The 25244-nt window shown below is 38.5% G+C and overlaps 1 protein-coding gene across 1 annotated transcript in view; it reads right to left on the bottom strand.

The window, feature by feature from the left end:
• The window catches only part of ISPD (isoprenoid synthase domain containing), a 115699-nt gene that overhangs the window by 20257 nt on the left and 70198 nt on the right, over window positions 1-25244 (bottom strand). Inside the window, exon 9 of the mRNA XM_014937922.1 lies at window positions 22259-22387. Within this exon, the coding sequence (XP_014793408.1) occupies window positions 22259-22387 (129 nt within the window). The remainder of the gene's footprint in view (window positions 1-22258; window positions 22388-25244) is intronic.

Genomic DNA, 25244 nt, shown 5'->3' with positions numbered 1-25244 from the left:
AACTTGCCTCGAGTCAAGTTTTCAGATTGCAGGCACACACGCTGGAGGAAAGAAACTCCACTCTTCCTGTGCCGTACCTCGGTTCCCCAATCTTCAAAGTCTGAATCATTTCTCAGTGAAGTTTTTTTGAGTACCACCACCTTCCTATACTCCACACTTAAATTGCTTTGTTTTAAAAAATGGGGTTTGTTAGACCACTTGTACCTGGCAGCCGCTGGCTTTTGTTGTTTTTTGTTTTTTTCTGGGAGGAGAATTTTCTCCAAAAGTTTAGAAAAAGCTTTAAGCAAATACATGCTACAAAGCCTGCTGTTCCTTACAATACAGTATTGCTGAAGAAATACCTTTTTGCTTAAAATTCTACAGGTGTATAGATATGATTCCACTCGCACACAGATTTTTGAGATTACTGAACATATCAGTATATAAAATGTACTGTATAAATATTTAAGACAAAACACTGAATATACTGTGTATATATATACTGTGTATATATACTCAGTACACAATATAATGTGGGGTAAAGTCGAAGTATAAATTTCTTGATTTTTTGGATATAAAACCACATATGATGTTAATAAATATATTGATCATACTTTTGTAAATGTACGCATATTTATAACACGGAATGCTTTAAGCAAATTTCTTGAACTAATAAACATTTTTCTTTTTCATTGAAAAAAGCTGTTAAGTGTAGGGCTAAAACCCATATAGAATTCTTCTCTGCTTTTGAGTAATTCAAACATGAAAGTGTATTTACCATAGCAACAAATTATTTTTTGGATGCTAGTAACTATGCAAAGAAGCCCATCACCCATCAGAGAACAGGCTTTTCCACCATCTCTTTCTTGGTAATAATTATGGAAGGATCCCATCTATTGATTTTTCTGTGAATTCATATGCTTTTTCAGATTATACACCTCCACACCCTAACATGTTCAGATGGTGGGATGAGAAGAGACACCTCTTTTACCATACCCGAGAGTTTCTTGTGGGTTTTCACTCTCTAATTTTGATTGTGGAATCTATTTAAAAATAACCTTTTAAAAATAACTCCCTGTCCTGCTTTCTACTCTGTTGCTATGATTGTTTAGAACACACTGGGATTTGTGCTGCCATTCAGAAGGACCTGGACAGGGTTGAGAGTTGGCCTGAGATGAATCTTATGAAGTTCACAATAGGGGGAAATGCAAAGTCCTGCACCTGGGGAGGAGCAAACACGGGCAGAAGGACATGCTGGGGACTGACTGGCTGGAAATCAGCTTTGCAGAGAAGGACTTTGGGGTCCTTGAGGACAACAACTTGAGCCAGTAACGTGCCCTCGCAGCAAGGAAGGAGGAACAGCCCCCCTCAGCCGAATTTGGCAGAGCATCAGGTCAAAGGAGGTGATCCTTTCCCGCTTCTCAGCACTGGCAAATCCACTTCAGGTGTGCTGCGCCCAGTTCTGGGCTCCCCAGTAGGACAAAGGTATAGATTGACTGGAATGAGTACACAGGGATACAAAGATGATTCAGGGAACGGAGTATCTCTCATAGGAGGAGAGCCTGAGAGAGCTGGGACTCGTCAGCCTGAAGCTGAAAGCTCAGGGGAGGTCCTGGGAAAGAAATAACTGATGATGAGAATGAAGAAGTAGGAGTCAGAGTCCTGTCATCAGTGACCACTAAAAGGACAAGAGGCAATGGGCACAAATTTAAGAAAAACCAGAAAACTCAATCTGAACACAAGAAAATACCTCTTTTTTTTTTTTTTTCTGTTTTTTTCCTTCACTGTGAAGGTGGTCCCTTCCAACATGAACAATTCTGTGCTTTGGAAGCACAGGAGAATCGTTCTCAACGGTGCCGTAACAGGCATCAACCTGCAGGTACAACTGTCAACGTTTACCAGAATTACCAGAACTGGGGGCAAACAGCCAGTACAAAGGCACAATGCACCTTATTATCATACTTTCTAAGCAGCATCACTCTCAGCTGCACAATAAATCCCAGTGAGCCAGTGAAATCACTGCACCTATATGCTCACCATTCCCTTAACAGCCATCTTGCAATTCCCTACCTCTCTTTTAATCTTTAGAACACTATTTTGCATACAGGTGTTAAACTCTGACATTTCATACCAACATTTTGCACACTGCAGCACAAACAACATTCCAAAAGCAAATCTTGGCCTGGCTAGATCTAAAACCAGTATTATAACACCACAACACAGTTTTCAATTGATTGTATACCGCTGCAAGGATGGAATCAAGCCTGAAGCCTCAAGTTTAGGGCTACAACTTGTATTTTAAAGCTCTGAGCAGCACCCTCAAACCAGCAGCACGTGTACTGTTCAACTTGGATGGTGAAATCAATCCACTGACACCCTTCTGTTACAGCCTCGCCCACGGAGAGTGGTCCCCACCGCCATGAGGTCTCAGCAAGCCCTTCCACACCACAGACAGAACCAAAGTTTAAAGAGCATTTGTGAAGAAATCAGTTAACAAACATCTGATAGAACACGTTATTCACAGAGGACGCTTAAAATGTTCATCAGATCAGAAAGTCACAACCACTTGCCTTGTACACGTTGTGAGACAGGTATTTAAACTTCAAAGAAAAGTACATTATGAAGTCTGAGCATTAGAATCGACAGACGGCATAAAACTGTACAAAATTGCTAGGTTAATACCAGTTGGCTTTAACTTTCAGTGCATACTGTGATAAAATGCTGTTTTGCCAAGTTCATTCCCATCACTTCCAATTTTAAAACATTATCTATTTAATAACCAAAATACTACTTGGCAATAATAATGCTTATTGTTTCCAAGTTCTTTTCATCTCCAGTCTATCAAAATAGATTGCCAGGAGAAAAACAATCAGATGACGAAGCCTGTTACTACCAAGAGAAGCTCCCTACCTAAAGGGGTAATATACCTAAAATTTTTTTAATGATGAATTGGACTTTGTGAAGCGTTTCCAAACCAGTTTGCTCTGTGCTCATAGTTAGGCACGTGGAACCTCTACCAGCTGTGGTGCTGCCCTCCAAACTGAGTGGTGCTGCTCCAGTTGCCACCCGTACTCAGTGCTTACTGCACTTTGGGATATATCAGGGAGTATTTCTAATTATTAATACCTGAGCAATATACTACCTCTTTGGGCCAGCCTGCTCAGGATGTTCTGATAAGGGACATGAACAAAATAAGATCTGGAGGTCTTTTACAGCCCCAGACCCCGTTTTTAAAAAATGATGGTCTGACTTGATGATTCACTGTTGTAATTTTTCTAGTAACTGGCAACTTTCTGTTGCCAATTATTTAAATATTAAAATAATAATATATTTGCCTAAAGCAATAAAAAGCAATAAAAATAAGAGTTGGCAGTTATTACTTACATTATAAAAATTTTCATCCAGAGAGTTTGTCCAATTAGCAGAAGAATAAATTAGCTAAGAGGTACGCTATGCAAAGCGTTTAACGCTGTTTCCATTTAGGTCATACTCGTGCTCAAGTCCAAAAACAAGTAGTGAGAGTGACAGGGATCCACTTTGTGGATCCTGCCATCTGGCACCACATCCCTTGGAAGAGTCACGGCACAACCAGATGCTCTCGAGGGACATTGACTACTGGGGGGGGCACGGAGGGCAAAAGAAGAGCCAGTCGGGGGGGCTCACTGGGCTGGAAGGCATCTTCTCCCAAGCGCAGCCTCTAGACTAGCAGCATCCAAGCTTTTTTTGGTTTCCCTTAAACACCACCCATTCCAGGCCACCACTGCTCAGCACCAGTAGCCAGAGGCGTTAACAGCTGTGTGGGAACTTCTGGGCAGGGGTAAGAAAGTAATGGAAATGCAAATAATTTAGAGTAAACAATAAAGGTAACAGGTAATTCCATTGCTGAATGGAGTAAGGGACTATTTGCTTACCAAAGGGATGCTGCTGCTGCAGACGAAAGTAAGGAGAAGGTAATGAGATGTACTGAGAAGATGGAAGGAGAGGGGAAGGTTGGCTGGCGATGAAGAAAGGCTGGTGTAGGGAAAGGAGAGAGTTGCCTGCTGCTTTTCAGAGCAGGAGGGACGGGCAGCTGAAGCCCAAATGCAGAAAGGCTTAGGTTAATATTTTAACCCAAGGAATCCAGGAAAATAATAGCTCCTGGGACTTCCCAAATTCAGACTTCTTCGCCAAGCAGGGCAGCATAGTAAGGGCAGATGAATATAATGATGGAGTTGCTGGTGAGGACCTTGCAACTCCAATAACAACACACATTTGGGGGATTTTACTTCAGATGAGTTTAAATCTGAGCCCTAAATCATGCGTTCCCACTTCAGCAGTTCAAAGGAAAGCTATCCCAAAAATCTTCAGTTTCCAGAGAGCAGGTATTTCAACTGGATGCTCTGGGAAGCACTTCATCATCCTCTTGTCTGTCACACATAGCAAAGCTAGGTGGCAGGGACAGTGACATGCATCTGCTTTATAAGACTCATGTATGGAGTCACGCTATATTTCTGTTTCTCCTCCTGTTTCTGCTCTGTGTCCTTCTGTCCTTGCTTACACAAAAGCACCACCAAAAAGTGATCAGAAGTACCCTATCTATTCTGACCTTGCACCAACATTGTGGCAGCAACCAATAGAGAAGGAAATGTGACCCTGCTCATTCATCCATGGTCATTACTCCATGAGGATAACACAGATGAACTGACTTCAGACCTTGTAGAGGGTCTTTAGTCTCAGAAAGGAGATATATTTAATGCCTTCTAGGAGTCTCTATGACCACTGTTGCTTTGCCTCTAGTCTGACATCACCTGGAGGTGCCAAGAACCTCTGGGAGGGACTCCATCACCCTGGGACATGGGATGACACAGACAAGTCATGCAGGACATTCCGATGCAGAAACAAACAGTCAAAGCCTCCTGCCATGAGCTGGCATCTTGACTCCACCATACTCAAAATAAATCTGCAGTGCTTGTAATTGTGTTCAGTTACATCAGGATGGCCCAGTGTGGGCAAAGTCAGAATCAAGATCTCTGAGCATCTATGATTCTTAAGGGAGAGCTGCTTACTCTTGCAAGTTTTAGCAAACCTGCGAATTTATATTAATGGACTTGGGTTTTATAATTTTACTTTGCAGTTTTAAGGAAGCACATAGCCCTGCCATTGCTTTATTTCACCTTTGCAATCTTGCATTAAAATGTTGTTAACATTAATAATGAAGTCTCTGTTTTCTTCCAAATTAAATATTTTACTTTGGTAATCTCCGTTTTTACAGTATTATCAACCAGTTTGCAAGTTTTCTCTTTTGACTAGGATATACCAGCATCATTGCAGATCTTGCTTAATTGACACTGAAATGATTTTTCCCTCAGCATCTCAGCTAATAATTGGGTCTCCACTGAATGTCTTTATCAGTCATTGAGAAGTGCTTTTTAACATGCATATGCAGTGAATTTTGATGAGTAGCCTGGAAAAATCATTTTCATAATTGAGTAGCTGTAGGGATTCAATTTTTTAAACAGAAGCATAAAACTGGAGGAAGTCTCCACAGTCCTCTAGTTCAAACTTGCTCCTGAGCTACCCCAAAAACAAGATTGCTGAAAAATTGAGGTACCATTACCATGGCAACATGGCCCATAACACTCACTAAACCTTGCTTCTTGCAACCAGACATGCAGACAGACCCTCCATTCTCCTAGGACTCCCAAGTTCTAGGCTTCTACCCAGCCTACTTTAAATTCAGCTTTCTTGAATATAATTAACAAAACCCCACATCGTTTATATACACTCACACATACTAGAATAAGGTACCAAAATAAGTTCTGAAATACTGCATAATTAATTTACATGCCACAAAGAAAACATATTTTTAAATGACAGTGTTTTCTTTAAAGACCATGATTGAGGAATATCAAAAGGATGGAATAAATAAAAATAATACAAGGTAAAAAAACCACCACCAACAAACAAACCACCAACAAAAAGCCCTATTCACCTAAAAGCTCAGCACGAGGTAGAACCTTTCCTCTATCCCAAGCTTAAGATGAAGCATTCCTCACCACTTTTTCTTTCTTTCACAAAGTGTGTTCTCTCCTCCCAGATCTTCTTACAAAAGATGACAGAGAGACTAAGATCTGTATCTCCAGATCTGGCCAGACACAGCATTCCCTAGAATGTGTTCCCCCACACGGAGCAAAGCATCAGTGGTCCTGTCATCAATCACAGATGCAGAGAAAGGAATAGAAATATGCTTGTTTCTAAACCTGATAGCTTGCTGATACTTGAAAAGAGATAAATCACTCTCCGAGTATCTCATAAACAGTGTTCACTTACAATGAAAGCATTAATAACGCCAATAGTATATAAAAAGAGCTATGCAGAAGGCTATTTACCTATCCCAGGGTATGGGAAGGAAAAACTAATACAACGAACAGTTCACAATCTCCAAGAGGCACAATAAACTTCAAAGCCATAAAACGCTGCTGGAGAAAAATGTGGAATCACACTAAAATCTTGCGAACTAAAGCTGTGAATCCATACACATTCCACTCCTCCGCGGCTACTTGCCCCGGGCTACTGTATTTCTGAAAGAAAGTATCTGTGTAGAGATTTACAAATTAACTTCACTCCATTTGCAAAAACTGCCATTCATCATTGCATGGTGTTTTCAATGGGGGCAGTCAGAGAAGCTAAAACGCTTCAGCTGAAGCCACTAAGTATTTGCTAACTTGATACTGATGTCAATTCCAGGGTGGAGAAAAGCCTGGAAATTACAGATCATGGTAGGCCAATTTCACAAGGATTCTGAAGAGAACACTACTTTCTTTCTGACTTTTAAAACTCCTCTCTGCTACTTGAATTTTTACTAAGCTTTTTCTTTCTCTTTGCTCAAGACAGTGCATTCTAGTTTCTTCTCTACTGAAAGATGCTGTAACCTCTAGGGAGCCAGAAAGATGGGAATATCTAGAATATAATCTGCATCACTGGTACTTTTATTTACATCTGACACTTTGAGCAAAAACGAACAGTTTTGCAGTTGTTCCCACTTTACCTTTCAATACACCAAGATGAACAGATACTGTCAACAATACTAAACTATTTTAGCCATCTAGGAAATAACTATAGTTTAGAAAGTGAGACATTAAATCCATGTATAAAAACAATACACACACACCATGTTTCTCTGATACAGAGTGCCCTTGTAACTCCTGGTGGGCCCCGAGTGCTCCTGCACGCATGAGCATGCGTAGGAATGTCTTGTTTCAAAATAAACATTAGAAACTTGGGTAATAAATATATAATTATCATCTGGATAAAATCAGATGCCTAAAATCTTATTGCCTCTGAGTATAATTATAGTAATAAAAGTATTGCTGACTGATGAAGAAATGTACTATTTATGCTGCAGGGATTGCAAATCAACACTTCTTTATACTCAGCCAGTTAAAAAATCCAGTCTGCATTATAAAACTCCATTGGTATATAAAATAATTCACCTCTGGACTGTAGTGATTAATCCTTCTGGCTTTCTCTTCCTGTATTATCTCTTTCCTACGATTTGTATTATTGTCATGGTAATAAATTCATCAATTCAAGATAATACTTGGTCTTTACTGGATAAAATATGTTTATATAAAATGCACATTCATTGTCCTAAATCACATCTTTAAGATATCTTTCATATGTAGTAAAACATTGTCTCAGTAGATTAGAGCAAATATTTCCAAACATGTCTACAAAGCACAACCCTCAGAAACCTCCTATCTTATTTTAAAATCATATCTTTAATCTTATTTTGCTCACTATATCCCTGGAGTGAATATTAAAAAGGCCTATTTTACAGTTGCCAAGTGGGGATACATCATCTGAACTGCAAATTTAAATTTAAATGCTTTAGATCTTCTAGAAAGATTAAAAATGTGAGTAGTGTTTTCATCTATATTTATGAAGTAGTTATTGATAGAGTTTCCAAATTCTGTCAGTAGGGGTAGAAGAGCCTTTTCTCATTCAGAGGTGACGTAGATATTGCAATGACTTTCCTGTTGTGGGCAGTGGTCTACACTGAATTGAGCCAGTTCATAATTAATTTTACATCAGGCCTATTTTTGAGAAAATAGAAAGGAAACATACTGTTCACTATATCCATTTTCTATTGTAAAACACAAAGATTCAGTCAATAAAGTACAAAGATTGGGGCTTGGACTACATGACTTTTAAAGGCCCCTTCCGACCCAAGCGATTCTGGGGTTCTGATGACCTTTAAAGGCCCCTTCCAACCCAAGCGATTCTATGGTGCTAAACATACTGTTCACTATATCCATTTTCTATTATAAAACACAAAGATTCACTCAATAAAATACAAAGATTGGTGCTTGGACTAGATGACCTTTAAAGGCCCCTTCCAACCCAAGCGATTCTATGGTGCTATGAAATGTCAGAACTCCAGTAATTAAGGTTTCTCTGTGCAGCCTGTTTCAGGATACTTTTGCATAAGGCATTTTTTTAATACCCTTCAATACCCTTTAATTCTTCACCTGGCAAGAACCGTTAGGAACAGACTACTGGAGACTTACTAGGATGGGTACAATGACCATGGACACCATGATCTACTCCACCTGCACCTTGAAGAGCTAACTTCACTGCTGCTGCCCTGCACCTCCCGCAATGTTCACTCCTGTCTTGCCTTCCTTCTGCCCCTCCACTTAAAATGTGTGTTTACCCCTTTATCCTCTCTTCTTGACACCAGGTGCCCAAGCTGAGGGGGACTGTGAGCACACAAAAATCATTCTACCCCATCTCAACTATTACACGTTGTACAACAGCACCAAATGGACACAATGAGTATTCCCGGGGTAAAAAAAAAATAATGGGGAAAAAAAAACACAAAACAGAGTCTGTGTGGGGTCTATTTAGAGGCTTTGTGGAAGGGACAGCCACAGGGAAAGCTGGAACCCCAGAACAATAAAGCATGCTCAGCGCAGAGGAATGTTGGAAAATTTCAGGGCTGTACTTTTCACTGGCATCAACAGTGTATGTACAAGAGAGAATGTTTACATAGCTGATCACTTGGCTAAATCTGGATTAACATTCACAGGAAAAGAGGAAAAGATATTCCTGATATTATGGTGGCCCTCCCTACCATGAGGAAGTTTACCTTCCTCATTAAAGAAAAGTGGGAAAGAAGAATTTAGATTAAAATTTAATTCATGTACTGTATTTCCCAATCCCAGTTTAGCTCATGGCTCAGACTGGAAGGAGTCTCCATCAGCACAGACTCCATCAAAGATCCCTATGATGGGACAGAAGTGAGGAAGCTGGGACACTTCATGGTGGCTGCACAGGTGGCAATAATCTGATACATAAGGAAGTACTCCTCATGGACATAAAACCAGGATTTTGCTCACTTTTCACGAAACACAAGGTTAGGACAGGCTACAAATATTTGTTAAGTAAGTGAACAAACCACACAGCTCAAACCACGCTCATACAGTAAATCTGTTTTCATCTGCAAAGGGAACTATACAAAAAAGAACATTCTTTTCTTAATTGGAGAACCGTATTTATGCACAGCCAAGAGATTTTTTCTAATCTTACCCAAAAAAAAGCATCCTATGTTTAAATGAGAAAGCTTTTGGTTGGTTTTACATTCATCTTTTCTTTACCTTCATTACCAAATAAAACGAAAACCTAGAGATAACATATATTGAGACTAAACACAATGTGTAATGATATCAACTTCCTTACAGTGCTCATTAAAGCTTCTAGAAATAATAATCATGCTGCTACCAATGATAAAATTATTTTCACAGAAATTGCCCATTGGACCAATACCACAGGAGTGTACTAGCCAAGACTAATTAACACCAAAGCACCTAACGATAAAGCTTATCCTATAAATTAGCACACTCTGAACTATTCTGCCCAGTGTTCCCATCCCAAGTGAGGTGATCTTTCACATCCCTAATTATCCTGGCAAGTACTATCTTAAATGCAGCTATACTGCTTCTAGGAAACACTTCTTACTTGCAGGTCTTGCATGGCTATAGCATGTGGGAAACCATCCCCAGTTTGAGAGACACTCATATTCTGGATAATTCCTTGAACGTTTTCCTGTATCCATATCAAATATTGAATAATCTGAATTGATATTCTGAAAAAACACTTCGATGGTTTCACCAGTGCTACTACTTATTTAGGAAAAACTCTTATTTTAAAATAAATATCCAGTTCCATTTTTCCTGTGAAGAAAAAGCTATTTCAGGTCTGCCCTGTTGTAGCTCTTTAGTCTGTGATGGACTTTGATCTGCGGCAAGAGTGAACATCATTTTCAAAAGGCAACATGAAGGAAGGTCTTGACTTACAAAATAAGATGTAACTGAACATTAGTGTGATTTGGGCAGACAACTGGAGGGGAAAAAAAGCTGTTTTTCAATAATAACCCTAAACATTTCTGTATGTCTGTGTGTTTGGAAAGATACTGCTCATGTCCCACTTAACCAAGAATATGTAGGCGGTAATTAGGCACTGAGCCAGTGTGCCTCCAAGCAGTTTCTCTTAATGCTGTAATATTAATTAGTACAAAATATGTCCTTGCTGAATAGAAAGGGAGAACGGCCTAATTCATACCAGAAAGAATTAGAAGAGGATAAAGGTCCAGAGTTAATTACATAATGCTTTTTGCCAAGCAGTGAAAAGCTGCAATAGATGGGTATATAAAATAAATAGGCGTTTCAGATGACCTATATCAAGTCACCTGTGCAAGATGGGTAAAGAGACTCCAACCAACACTGAAAGAAGGAAAAACCAATAAAGTTCGCTTGCAGGTAGAGTGGAGGAGGTTGGATGATCATTTTTTTCCATCTCTAATTTCTAACTTTCCGTGCATAACAAAGAAACATTACCAGCCACTGATTTTGTTCAGCGCTGAACCCTCAAACCCATCTCTTTTAGTTTCAAGCTCTTGCAGAGTTACAAGGAGCTGTTGGCACACGAAACCATACCTGCTCTTCCACAATTAGAAAGTTTCAGCAGGTACTTCCTTACACCGCTGGATTTTATCCCTCGCCCTCATTCTCAGGATGAACTATTTCAGCAAAGAGATTACATTGTTTAGGGAAATTATTTTATCCAAGTGATAGAAAGCCATGTTGTTCCAATTCGGGCCTGAGAAAGCGGGGTGGGCAAGGAAACTCGTAGCAAAGCTTTGACCAGTCAGAGAGAGATGGAATTAAGGAAAATGAAGAAATCATCTGAGTTCACTCAGCCTATTTTTCAAGAAGCTCTAGAAAAACCAAAAATAACATTTGTTGGGTGATTCTAGGTAGTGAAATGCACTTTTCTCAATCATCAGGGAAAAAATGGAAAACAAACATCAGGTCACCTAAGTTTTCAGTTAGAAATGTCAGTAGAATGTTAAAAAGCTAAGAAGCTGCACCTACAGACAACTATAATTGTTATCTTTTCCAAATTTTGTGTCTTTTGCAAAATTTGCAAAACTACTGTGACATTTGTCTTCTCTTCCTGCAACACTCCAGTAACAGTTATTAGTAAGTTAATCAGCAAAAATCTTACATCAGATCTTTCTTACAAACTCTGAAACACCAACACATTTGCTTCAGTTTTTCTCCTGCCCAAAAAGAAAGCACCAGAGGCAGAGTCCTCAACTTCTGCCACTGCTTCTAGAAACAAAATTGAGAATGTTTCATATGTGCTCTGGGTAACTGCATCGTGTTTTGCCCACTTGTCCCATATTTTACATAACAAAGAAAACCACCAAAAGTTATGTCACTATGTAACATATACATCTAATAGAGGAGGAGGGAAAATGTTTTAATTAAATTTTTTTATCAACAGATGAGGAAAAGAAGGTGCACAAGAAATGGAGCTTCACCCCAACCCAAACAGGGTGATTCTTGAAAGAAGTAATTTACCTGTTACAGAAGGAACTGACACCCTCTATTCCTCCAACAGAGAACCAAAAGAGGGAGGAAGGTTACTCTTGACTTCAGAGGAAAAGGCACATGCTGTCCCTTCTGAAAACACAACAATTTTGGTCATAAAGTCCATGAGCTCATAATGATAGGCCATAGCTCCACGGACTAATCTTTGTGCCTTGAACACTGCCAGCACAGAGCAGACTTTGGGAACAAAAATCTCAATCTGAACTCCAGAACCTGTATCTGATCTAGTCAAAGGAAAAGCTCTGAAGCCGTTTTACCTCATTTTGGGTAAGAAAAGATCTCACAGGACAGGGAGAAGCTTCTAAAAATCACACAGCTCAGGGAGTGAGGGGACGTAAAGGTTTGTGTGCAGTCAGGCTTACAAAACACACTTCACTTTACTGCTGTCATTTAAGTAGGGACCGTACATTATCTCTTGTTTGTCAGACGCTTTGCTACGAATTCTGCCTACAAAACTTAACACCTGGTCTGATAAATTTAAGCACAGAACACAGGAATTAAATACACAGGGGAGAGATACTTCAGCACGTATCTTCCTAAGAGTGGAAAAACTGAGTCAAGGAAAAAGTTGAAGGTGGAGGCTCTGCCAAAAATGAGCATTCAGGCTGCTGCCAGCACCACACAGGTTGAATCAAACCCAAATGTAAACAATCCCATATTTTAAAATATTCTGCTCAGTGGAAACTTCAGAGATTAAAACAGTTATAAATCAAGCAGATTTATTTAAGCACATTGTGAAGTAATGGGTTCTGCCTCTTAGTACAAAGTATGACTTTTCTGAGCTGGTGTGAAATTACACTTGGAATATAGTTAAAATATTATTTAGGCGGGTGAATAAAATTGGCTTAAGAAAATGACAGCTCAAAGAATGTTTTAAAATCAAATATAATTAGTTCAGACAGCAAATGCTGGAAATTCTATGATGGTGACGTTTTCACCTTTTTTAAATCCAAGCATACAATAGGAAAATGACTTTCAGAAATTACTTCGCAGCAAAATTCAGATGCAAATCACTACCCATGGAGGTTTCCTCTCATCTACACGTCTTTCTCTGAATTACAGTACATTTTTTTTACAAAATGTAAAAGTACCTCATTCTACATCTGTTAATCTTAAATTCATGCATTTCCATGTCTTAAGAGAGTCTTCACAGTAGAGTTTCAATTTAACTTCAAACATCGCGTGTCTCACACTATCCTGAGATATGAACCTGCCTTCATACCCAGATGTTCCAAAACATACTTAGATAAAAGCCAGCAGAAATCTTTAGAGACTGAACATCACTGAGATAAAGTTGCCGCAAGATTTGTTCCTGTTATCTTTAAATGCTAAAAAGCAAACATCTCTCAGCCACCAGAAGTGAGCAGCAGAATGCACTCGGAGATTGCTCTGGCTTTATCCTCAGTGAAAAGAAACAAGTATTTGTTGGCTGAAAGTGAATTTTTTTGCTTGTTTCTTGCTTGATGGTTGGCTGGATTAGATGCTGCTTGCAGAAAGGTTTGCAAGAGGCTTGGTGTGAATACGGGTGAGCAACGCTTAAGAAGAAAGGAGATATTTGTACCTTTGCAGGCAGTAATTCAACAGATAAGATGAATCAAATGGCTAGATGAGAAACCATGGCTGACAAGGGCACGAGAGGATGCTCAGAGCTCACAGACATCAGGGGAGCTTGCATGAGAGTGCTCCTCTGTCATCTCTCTATAAAGCCAGAGACACGTGTGAGATGAAAGCAACACTCAGACAGCAAAAAGAAACACACATTGAAGCTGAAAGATAAGTCAGTATGCATGAAACAGGCTGTGCTCGAGATCTCAGAAGGGAAGACTCTGCTAGGACATAAGGTTATGGCTGAAGAAAGAAGAAAAAAAGCCTGTCTAGACAGGACAAAATTTGCCAACACCTTCTGAATAACAAACCCACGGTGACGGGCCATAAGAGGAGCAGGAAGATCCACAGAAGCATGGGACAATAAAGACAAAGCAGAAAAAGAAAGATAAAAGGAGAGAAGAGCAAGCGGATGCCTGAAGGAGGTTGTGACCTCATGGAGAGCCCACGCTGGAGCAGGCTCCTGGCAGGACCTGTGGCCCTGTGTAGGACCCACACTGGAGCAGTCTGTTCCTGAAAGACTGCACTGTGTGGAGGGGACCTACGCTGGAGCAATTTGTGACAAACTGCAGCTCGTGGGAAGGACTCATGTTGGAGAAGTTCATGGAGAACCGTCTCCCATGGGAGGGTCCCCATTCTGGAGCAAGGGAAGAACATCAGGAGTCCTTCCCCCAAGGAGGAAGGAGCAGCAGAGACAATGTATGATGAACTGACCACAACCCCCATTCCCCGTCCCCCTGCATCACTGCAGGGGGAGGTGGTAGAGAAACTGGGAGTGAAGTTGAGGCCAGGAATAAGGGAGGGGTGGGAGGAAGGTGTTTTAAGATTTTATTCTATTTTGTTACCCTACTCTGATTTGATTGGTAATAAATTAATTTCCCCAAATTGAGTCTGTTTTGCCTGTGTCAGTAATTGCTGAGTGATCTCCCCCATCCTTATCTCGACCCAGGAGCCCTTCACTGTATTTTCTCTCCCCGGTCCAGCTGAGGAGGGGAGTGACAGAGTGGCTTTGGTGGGCACCCAGCATCCAGCCAGGGTCAACCCACCACATTAGCATGGCCAGAATGGCTGAACTGGGCTATAAAAGCAAGGAAGATTAAAGACCTTTTTATGAAGACATAACTTGTAAGATAAGTCTACATGACTTAATCATTTTGGCTGACAAAGGTGATGGGAGAACTCTGATTTCTCCAACTATAAGTTCAAGAGCTGAAATAAGTATAAAAAGGTCATGTGTAAAAGGCATAAAACACTAATCTCCTCATTTTCTGTGCAGCTTGTTATAACTCCTAGAAGCTGTAATAGCAGAGACAAATTGAGCAACTTTCCGACCTTTCTCTGATAAAAACCTATGCAGTTATTTAATGAAAACCCAAAAGGTTACCAATTATTTTTCTAAAAAGCTCATCTTCCTCAGATTGGGACCGAGGTACTGCCCTGCAAAGTTAGTTTGTGAAAACGCTGCAATTAAGTGCCTTTAGTAAAGTTGCCCAGTTGTAATAAATCCAGTAATTTATTTCCTGTTTAGGCTGGGAGAGAAGGAAAAATTGAGGGGAAACACGGAAAGGAAAGTTATTTCCTGTTTAGGCTGGGAGAGAAGGAAAAATTGAGGGGAAACACGGAAAGGAAAGGGAGAGAGAAAATGAGCAAGCAAATACAAGAGCAGGTATACATGCATTCAAGGAAGATGTGCTAAAACCCTGAAAAAAAAAGAATAGTAATCACAATTTGTTGATCAATATGACTCAGCATCAGGCTTCAAAGCATCTAGGAAACTCAGCCACAGTACAGGGAAGGGGCTGTGCTTCCTGCAGCACCACAGCCTTCCCAGCAAAGTGAGATTTCCAGGTTTTGTGTTAAATAATTTAACACTCAAATGTTTATGACCTTTCCTGACTCAAAGCCCCAAGGCAATCCTGCTTCAGCAGGGGAGTTGGACTAGATGATCTCTATGGTCCCTTCCAACTCTAGAAATTCAGTGAAATTCAGTGAAATTGAGGGGAAATAAGGAAAGGCAAGGGAGAGAGAAAGATGGAGAGAGAAAATGAGCAAGCAAATACAAGAGCACGTATACATGCATTCAAGGAAGACGTGCTAAAACCCTGAAAAAAAAAAATAGCAATCACAATTTGTTGATCAATATGACCCAGCATCAGGCTTCAAAGCATTTAGAAAACTCAGCCACAGTACAGGGAAGGGGCTGCGCTTCCCGCAGCACCACAGCCTTCCCAGCAAAGTGAGATTTCCAGGTTTTGTGTTAAGTAATTTAACGCTCAAATGTTTATGACCTTTCCTGACTCAAAGCCCCAGGTTTAACCAACATATCAGTAGGGTTGAAGGAGGAGGGAGCCAGACTCTTTTCAGTGGTCCCCACTGAGAGGACGAGGGGCAACGGGCACAAGTTGGAACATAAGAGGTTCCACTCAAATATGAGGAGAAACTTCTTCACGGTGAGGGTGACGGAACCCTGGAACAGGCTGCCCAGGGAGGTTGTGGAGTCCCCTTCTTTGGAGATTTTCAAAACCCGCCTGGATGCTCCTGAGTAACATGCTCTAGCTCTGGGCTATCCTGCTTCAGCAGGGGAGTTGGACTAGATGATCTCTATGGTCCCTTCCAACTCTAGAAATTCAGTGAAATTCAGTGAAATTGAGGGGAAATAAGGAAAGGCAAGGGAGAGAGAAAGATGGAGAGAGAAAATGAGCAAGCAAATACAAGAGCACGTATACATGCATTCAAGGAAGACGTGCTAAAACCCTGAAAAAAAAAAATAGCAATCACAATTTGTTGATCAATATGACCCAGCATCAGGCTTCAAAGCATTTAGAAAACTCAGCCACAGTACAGGGAAGGGGCTGTGCTTCCTGCAGCACCACAGCCTTCCCAGCAAAGTGAGATTTCCAGGTTTTGTGTTAAGTAATTTAACGCTCAAATGTTTATGACCTTTCCTGACTCAAAGCCCCAGGTTTAACCAACATATCAGTAAACTTGAAATTAATATATTTAACTGACTAATGTTTCAGAGATGTGACCTATTTTTTAATTTCTTGACATGCTCTGAATGGTTCAAAAGAGATGGAGAAGGCTGGCTTGGTCGAACGGATTTCAGTTCAAAATAGAAAGCCACCTCGCTGGTTTATTATTTCTGTCTATATTACATAGCAGGAAAAAAAAACACACAGAGAAGTACTTCTTTGGAACTACTCAGCCTTCTGTCTTTCAGACATGAAATTTAGAACTTATTTTCTGTAGTTAAATAACATAAATATTTCATTGACAGAAATCTTAAGAGAACTCTCCAACACTTTTTATACTGCCATGGAAAATTACAGAAATATGATGTGCTAACAGGCAGTTGTTACAAACAGTATAACTAAATCTATATTTTAAACTGTGCTGTTTTGAGAAATTTCTGTAAATGTGCTTTCATGTGAGTGTCTGACAGATAAAAATTTCTGATGATCTCATTAACCAGACAGACCAATGGATTTGATCACACACTTTAAACACAGCCTGTTAAGATTTACACACATTCATACAATAAAATATATCAATCAACAATGAATTGTTTGAGATTTCAGAACAAAATCAAAGACAAAACTATCAATGTGGGTTAGAAAGTGATCTCTAATTGTTTGTGTGTGTGAAAAGACAGACGGAGCACAATGATTCTTCTCTGTGAAACCATAATCCTTTCACTAAAGGAAATGAATCTGCTTCAAATAATCTCCACCCAACTCCAAAATTCAAATATAAAGATAAGCTAAATATTAATGAAAGTACTGAAGACGTGAAAATTAATTTACGCAAAAATATCACCTATAAACATTTTATTTCATAAATTCTACTACCATTAAAAGGCAATATGGCCCATTCAGAATATTGTCCTTTATGAGCAATTAACTATTTTTGTGTGAGCCATTCCCAAGGGAAAAGGACAGGTCTATGTTTGATTTCTTGAGTACCAAGCTAATAGATCCTCTAGTTCTGTATCTTTAATTCACTGAAAATTCCATCAAGAGTTACCTGTAGTTTTATTTTAGAAGTCAGTGTTTGCAAACCTTCTTCATTATGTCAGTTCTACCTACTGTGAAATACGCAGTCAGGACTGCAGCATTCTAATCAGATTGCAATCATTTGACAAATTCTGTGCTGATTACTAAATGAATTCAGAAGCATGCAGGGGTCACGGAGGTCTCATTTGTTTTCAACAAGTTACCAAACTTTCAGTTTGTGATTTTACTTGGTTTGCCCTTCAGGCTCATTATCTCACTACTCATTGCTAAGCCACCTTCTGCTTTGCCACTTGGATGACCCCATTTGGGGCTGTGATCCCTGTTTTGAGAACCACTGCCCTAATGTCTGCACCTAATTCTTTTTCATCAAAGATTCCTTAAAAATAGTAATTGCAAACATTTACCTTTTTGGTTTACCAAGTCAGCCAGAAAACACATTTAGGACTCTTAAGTATTTCCTGAGCCATCAAGCACACTGTAGATGGGCCTCTTGCCTTCAAAAAGTCTTAAAGACTACAATAAATGTCCAGTATGTTTGCATAAGAAATCACCCACAGTTCACTTTCCTTTTAGTTTCAAGCAGCTTCATAACAATTATTCTATTGCGTCTTTGGGCTGTGATTTTTCTGGCTGTCAGTGAATAGTTCTTTATCTTAATCAAACAGCAGTTTCAGAAGCAAAAGTATTTGGGGCCACCTTACCCCAGGCAAGCCTTAGCACACATTTGCTGCCCCGACCCAACATTCTGTCACTGCCTCTCTGAAGTAGGATTATTAAAAATTAATAGAGTTCTATAACAAAGATCTATTAGTATGACTTTCATATTTTAAAAATTTCTGTGGCTTCCTATGTCCATCCATGCATGCTTTATTTTGGACTATAATTGTTCCTTTTTATTCTCTGTAAAAAGTCATAAAGTTACTACTCGAACTTCAGACCAAGATTTTATTACTGCACCCTCTACAAGCTTCTGAATTTCCACTCCCATATTAGGAAATGCTGCTTCTATTTTCTTTTTTTTATGTGCTTTTATGTGTTTTTTGTAATTCAGTCATAAGACATTATTATTTTAAAAGGAAGAACAGCAGAAAGCAGAGAAAAAAGTAGTTTTTTGTAAAACGTTACTGTCATATTTAAGTATATAATCATTAACTGCCTAAGATATGTTTAAAGATAATAATACATGTGTCTGTGAGATCAAGGTCCAATTTCAGTATTATTCCATTGCTCAGAACACAGACCAACAAATAACTACCACATGCAGCTGAGATTCCCCCCCAAATCTTTATGTCTGAATGACATAAACCAATGTTTTTAAAATTAATATATTTCCAGCCCTGCATAGATGAAATATCTTGACATTACCTTTTGTATTCTTTGTTCCCTTCGCAATTTTTAACACCCCTTTTAAGTAAAACTTTGTTTAGTTAAGGATAACTTGGCTTCTTTTTATAGCTTTTCCTCCTAATATTCAGAATTGGCTGTTCTGCATTACACCCTACTAGACTAACTACTATTAAAAAAAAAAAAATCTTATTCTGATACATAATAATACCATACCAGTCCTTGCTATTTTCAAGGTAAAGTATGCATTATATCAAAACACTTGGAACTTAAACTTTAATAACACTGCCATCAACATATGCTGGTCATATCTTCCATAAAAACTCCCTATTTTTAATTCACTTTGCTTATTGGCCATTTCCTTCAACTCATCTGAAAACCCCCTAAAAGCTAACTCTACAAGTTCAGACTCTGGAATTTACTGAATACTGTTTACCCCACTGTGTCTGGGATATGTAAACCATTTCTAACATTGACAAACTGGTTTAGAAAAGAACTGTCTTTACAAATAATTTCATAAGTGAAATTCAAGTCAATTCAAATTTCAGGATGCAAACTAGAGCTGTCATGAAGTGGAGCCAATCTTTGTATCAGTATCAGTAATTTGGTATTCCATGCATGATGCTTATGAGAGAAATAACTAAACTATTTTAGTAAAACTGGTGAACATGCACTCTTTTTGAGCTAATGGAAGGTACAAAGTAGGTCATTTATAAAACACATTAAAGCTTTTTGCTTTAATTTTCCTGAATTTCAGCTTCTTGGAGTATCAAATATTCATGAAGTACTTGACACCTTTTTCTAAATAACAAATAAACACTGAATTTAAGAAAAAAAATTGAAGACATACTTTTTCTTCAGGCTTCACATGTCCTCCAATACTGTCAAAAATGTACTTGTAGGTTCCAAAAGCATTTCCCTTCCATTTCCAAAACATAAAAACGAGTTATGTATCTCCAAAGATATTTATTTCAACAAATTTACTTTTCAAATGCAGAATCTTTAAGAGTGTTCTCGTATTCCTTCATATCAACCCATCATCACACCCACTTAATCATATAACCCTCCTAAACGTAAAATAATTTCACCTCAGTCTTACCATGGTCATGTGTCTCAATAAATGTCCCTTAGATTTTACTCCTGTTTTTGAATTAGTGAACGTGTGCATATCAACTGCACATCACATGATAGTGATGATACAAACCTGTCAGCTTGAGGGAAGCTCCATGAAGTAACCTGTCATCACTCTTTTCCTGAAATAAACTATAGCTTTCAAGGACTTCTGGAAAGCAGATACTGCCAGAAGTTATTGGAACAACAGGCTGAGCAAACTGCATTCCAGCAGCAGGTGCTTTTTGTTTTTCCACAGCCTCTGGACCCCTCATCATGCCTGTATGAAATTCATCTTTCCATCCTCAAGCATGGAACTCATCTATGGATTCACCTATTAGCTAATAGGTTGTCTCAGAAGTGAAATACCTTGGTGACTCTCAAATCCTGCTTTGGAATTTAAAAACAAACAAATGAACAAATCCCTGTTTTAAAGATGTCTTTTCACTTAAACTGCTTTCAATCACAGTGCCCCCTTCTCACTCTCTCCCAGATCAGGAATAAAGTTTGGGTTACATCATTTCTAGATTCATATCAAGTCTTCCCATAGGTCTTCACCTAGAAACAATTACTTTCTTTGCAGATCTGTAGCCAAAGGTAAACTTGATGCATATATGATATACATACCTATGATGTGTATAACCCATTTGTTAGTCATCTATCAGAACAGTGACAAGCAGGAACTCAGGTCTACATCCCCATCTTTGTGAGCAGGACATGTTTTAAAGCCATTAAAACAAGATAGCTAGAAGTAAGCTTACTCACTCTGCAAAGTGTTTTACTCCACATAATACTTTTTCCACACTAATAAATGACAACTCTGCCTGGAGTGATCTTACATAGTCATTCTAGCTTTTTATTAAAAAAAAATGGAGGCAGCATTCTGCTCATTCTGCTGCGATTCTCCATTCTAGCTTTTTATTAAAAAAAAATGGAGGTAGCATTCTGCTGCGATTCTCTTACCACCAAGGATCAAGAATTTCCATTCAGATCTCACATTGTTGTTGCACATGCCTGTTACTTAGAAAATGTTTTGGTGCCGTGGTCACAAAAATCCTCTGAAGATTATAAAAGTTGGGGTTTTTTCCATTCAGCTTTACTAACTATTGCTGTCCACATATGTATATTTGATCCATATGCTTATAAAATCATAAAAGCCAACTTCACCCAATGAAGTTTAAAAGGAAAAACCTGTACTTACTCTAATGCAATATTTTCAATGTTACTTTTTACCATGATCAGGTGCCTCTTAAAGCTATATTTCAAGCTATTCAAGTGATTTTTACCAGGAATCCAGAATTCACCCTGGAAAATAGTGGGGTTTGATAGTACCAGCAAGAAGATTGAAAATAGTTGTATGTATGTCCCTCTATGTTGTATGAACTAGAGACAAACCAGTGTCATGTAATGACATTATTCATATTCTGTTGGCATCAGAAGTCTGTAAAAGCATGAACTGATGGGGATCGATATTCATAGCTCTTAATAAAGCTGTAGAATTTGGAGGGAAAACCAAGTTTTTTGGTATACTAGAAAAAGATAGATAACCGTAGCCACGGTCAATGAACTATATATAAACCCAAACACCTAACCTAACCTTAAAACAATCAGTTGAGATGACATTTATTCTTCTTTATGAAAATTTCCATTGAATATCTAACTTGCTGACTAAATGAAGAAGCTGCACAGACTGTATCTGCGCTGGAGGCGAGGCGGCCCACTTTTCTGGTTGGCAGAACACGTTTCCAAGGCAAAATGTGTTGTTTTTTTTTTTAAATAGCTTTTGTAAGTACAAAGGATGCTGGAGACCTAACCCTTTCTGCCTCCAGCTGAGGCAATTTGCAGCTATTGCAGACAGGGACACTGTTTCAACACCTCTGTGCCATGGCCTTTCTATCACACCAAACGCTGTCCCAATGAGGAGTGTAAAACTCTGCAGAACCCCTCATCAAATGTCCTTTCACTATTTTTTTTTTTTTACTTTTTAAATGCTGCAAAAGCAAGTTTCAAAGCAGAAAAAGCAAAAAGGGCCCTGACATTTTCGTGTACTTCTAAAAAATGTTTACAATATATTCCTCTCTCAAAATGCTTTCATTTTTGCCTATAACTACAGGCTCTTCTGAATTTTGAACAAGAACAGGCAAGAATATTCCCAAAAAATCTTCTTCATGTCATGTTTTTTCCCTTTGATTTTGTTTTAAATGAAGATTCTATCATTAATCTTATAAATGACAAAAGGAGATAATCTGAATGTAGAAAAAAATTACATACCTTATATTGGATAAGGAGACCATAAACCAAAATATTTTTCTTTTTCACTTCCTTTGCAAATTTCTTCATCCTAGTTATTTCTTCCATCCCAATGCTGAAAGAAATATTTTCTGAAATATCCAAGTGCACCTGCAAAGGAAAAAAAAAAAGGAAAATAAAAAAGAAGAAAGAAAAAAATCCATAATGTGTTATTTTAGACTGGCAGTTTTCAGTATCTCATTTATAGGCTAACAAAGATTTTTCTTAGTTAGCTTCTGTTACTATGAAGTTTCACTACTTATACATTTAGTGACATGAAAATTATTTCTTTTCAAAGCACAGTGAAAGCAATATGCCAGAACTCATCAGAACACAATGTTCGAACTTCATATTAAAAATACTTCATTAAATCAGAAAATGAACAACATTCTTTTGTAAGTTCTAACTTTCACAGAATATTTTTTTTACTATCAGAGAGAAATACAGGTGTTGTTCTTAAGCATCTTAGAGGTTTTCAAAATGGAACTGCGTTCTTTACAGATTTATTTTGAATTTACTACCTTTTCAGTATAGCATATTAGTTGCCTAAATTGGATTAATTTCAAGGTAGCACTGAAAGTTTAAAAAGCAGAAACTATTTCAAAAGAAGGTAGGGACAGGACTACCGTGAGCTCTGGGGCAGGGAAAGACAGGTCTCATATCCAGCTCAACCCTTTCCCAAGGCTGACATGTTCACCAGTTCAATCAGTTTACTTTACAAAGCTTCTATCAAAATTAAGGACTATGCACATAAAGTTTCAGCATCTATTAATAGCAGAAATACCTCTTCCCTTAAATGAAAGGGAAAATATTTTTCTGGCTTAATGATTCCATCGATACAAAACTTTTCTGTGAGTACTACAGAGAGGTAGGAGTAGAGAGGTAGCCCTGAGATCTGTGCTTGGGAAAATTATTTCAAGTTCCCTTTGTACCTTGTGTTCAATTTATCCTGACAGTAATAGGTTTTTACTCATTTTTCCCTTGTAACACTTTTTTAAAAGCTGTTTACTGTCTGAATATGCACTGAATAAGTACATATTCATCAGGAGCAAAGCTATTGTCTTCTAGTACACAGGCAGAGCCTAATTTTCAAACACTCCTTAGTTTGTTATTTTTTACCCAAAACAAGGCTAAGTACTGCTCATTTACTGCTATTTACAGGAAATTTAAACACCTATTATTTTAAGAGAACACGACCTAACACCTCTTTACCATTAACCTGTTCCACAGCTTTAAAAAGAGATTTTTTTCCCCAAACTTACTTCTGTACTGAAACGCAAATAATGGCAACTACAGAGCTGAAGTACAAGCACTCCTTTCTTTCTAACTCTAAGTAATAACAACAAAATAAAAACCATATCCATCCATAGCACCTACGAACGTGAACATGTATGACTCAGAAAAGGAATGTTAGTTTAAGAATCTTATTCTTCTGGTTATAGCAGAGCTGGAGAGGATTCTGGTTTGATGCAGGCAAATGCATCAAACAGCATGGAGTTTACCTCTGTGCCTCTTTATTTCTCCTATAACATTAATATTCTCCTTTCTGCTATACCCCAGGATAGACCTTGAAATCTGTGGCAATTTATAGGTGGGAATATGGACAGAGGTCATCGTGTCCAGTGCAACCTCAACCTTTCACTGGGATAATTCTCCCCAGGCTGGTTTAACAGACAATCGGGTACAACCATAACATCTCTCATTTTTACAACTGAAGAAGCTGAGTATCAGAAGGAAAAATAACTGATTCTCTTAATTATCAGATTGCTATGAAAAAGCTACACGTGTCCTGAAACCAAAGAATAGACAAGAACATTATAATTACACAAAAGCCTACATTAGGCTGCTCCTGATGAGGAGGTAGGACTGGAAGCAGCTAGCTGCTCTCCTCATTTATCCTTTCAATTCTTCACTACCAGCAACAGTTCCACTTTTGAGAGTGGAAAAGAATAATCTTTCCCGTACAGCTAGTACCTAAAAACTTATGCCTTTAAATGTCACCCGGTTGCTTAAAATTCTGAGTCACGTTTTGCCTGAGAAATATTAATGTGCCCTTTACATCAAAAGAAAGTGTCTTACAAGGTAACATTGGGTAACAATGCATTCAGGTGTTATGTTAAATGCAGTTTGGAGCAAAGAACAAAGCTAAAGAGAATCCCACTCACAAGCCTTACTGAAGAGGACACCCAATAATGAATTTAATTAAAGGCTGCTAAAGGAAGACTCTGTCCCCCAGCCCTACCATCTGTAATGAGTTTCAAGGATCAGGAGTTTAAAGGATTTAAGAAGTTCCCAGTGATTCACATGAGACAATGCTTGGTTTAGCTAATTCTTCAGTCATTTAAAACCCACTTTCCAGTCCTCCTGGTTTTTCCTTCTTGTATTTCTACAAAGATAGTGTGGTAACTTCATAAAATTTGAAATGCCTTTTCATAGTTAGGGTACTTCATTTTTTAAAGACACTTTTAAGAAATACGTGTGTATCTGTGTTTTAAATGTTAGCAACTGCTTCCACTTTTTAATGAGACTTCTCTCCTACTGTCTAGTTTTAGGAAATTTCAAGTGATGGATCTGGAGTACAGTAAAGGGATTAAATGTAGCCTTTTCTCCGGTTATATTTTTAAAGGTGTCCACCTAAATAATTTGTGCAGGCTGCTCAAGCAGGTACACTTTCACTTAAAATGGTGTTGGATTCTACAATGACTACAAGATCTGGCTTCTTAGGGGCAGAACCTGAGCTCCTGGTGAGCTTGTGTAAGCATTATTTGTCCAGAATATTTATAGCTATAATTATTAAAACAAAGCTCTCACATTCCACGTGTCACACTAAAAAACACCCATTTAAATTCAGTCCAAGGTTGAGATTAGCTACGAATGGGGCACAAATTAAGCATGCTTTTAACGCTGTAATATTACCTAGTTGATTCTAATTTTATCTGCACAAAATTTAACAGACAGAAATGCTTTT

This window comes from Calidris pugnax, unplaced genomic scaffold, assembly GCF_001431845.1.
Source record: "Calidris pugnax isolate Ruff unplaced genomic scaffold, ASM143184v1 scaffold11, whole genome shotgun sequence".
In the NCBI taxonomy this organism is placed as follows: Eukaryota; Metazoa; Chordata; class Aves; order Charadriiformes; family Scolopacidae; genus Calidris; species Calidris pugnax.
The sequence above is the reverse complement of the archived record's forward strand: the minus strand, read 5'-3'. Positions and strand labels throughout refer to the sequence as shown.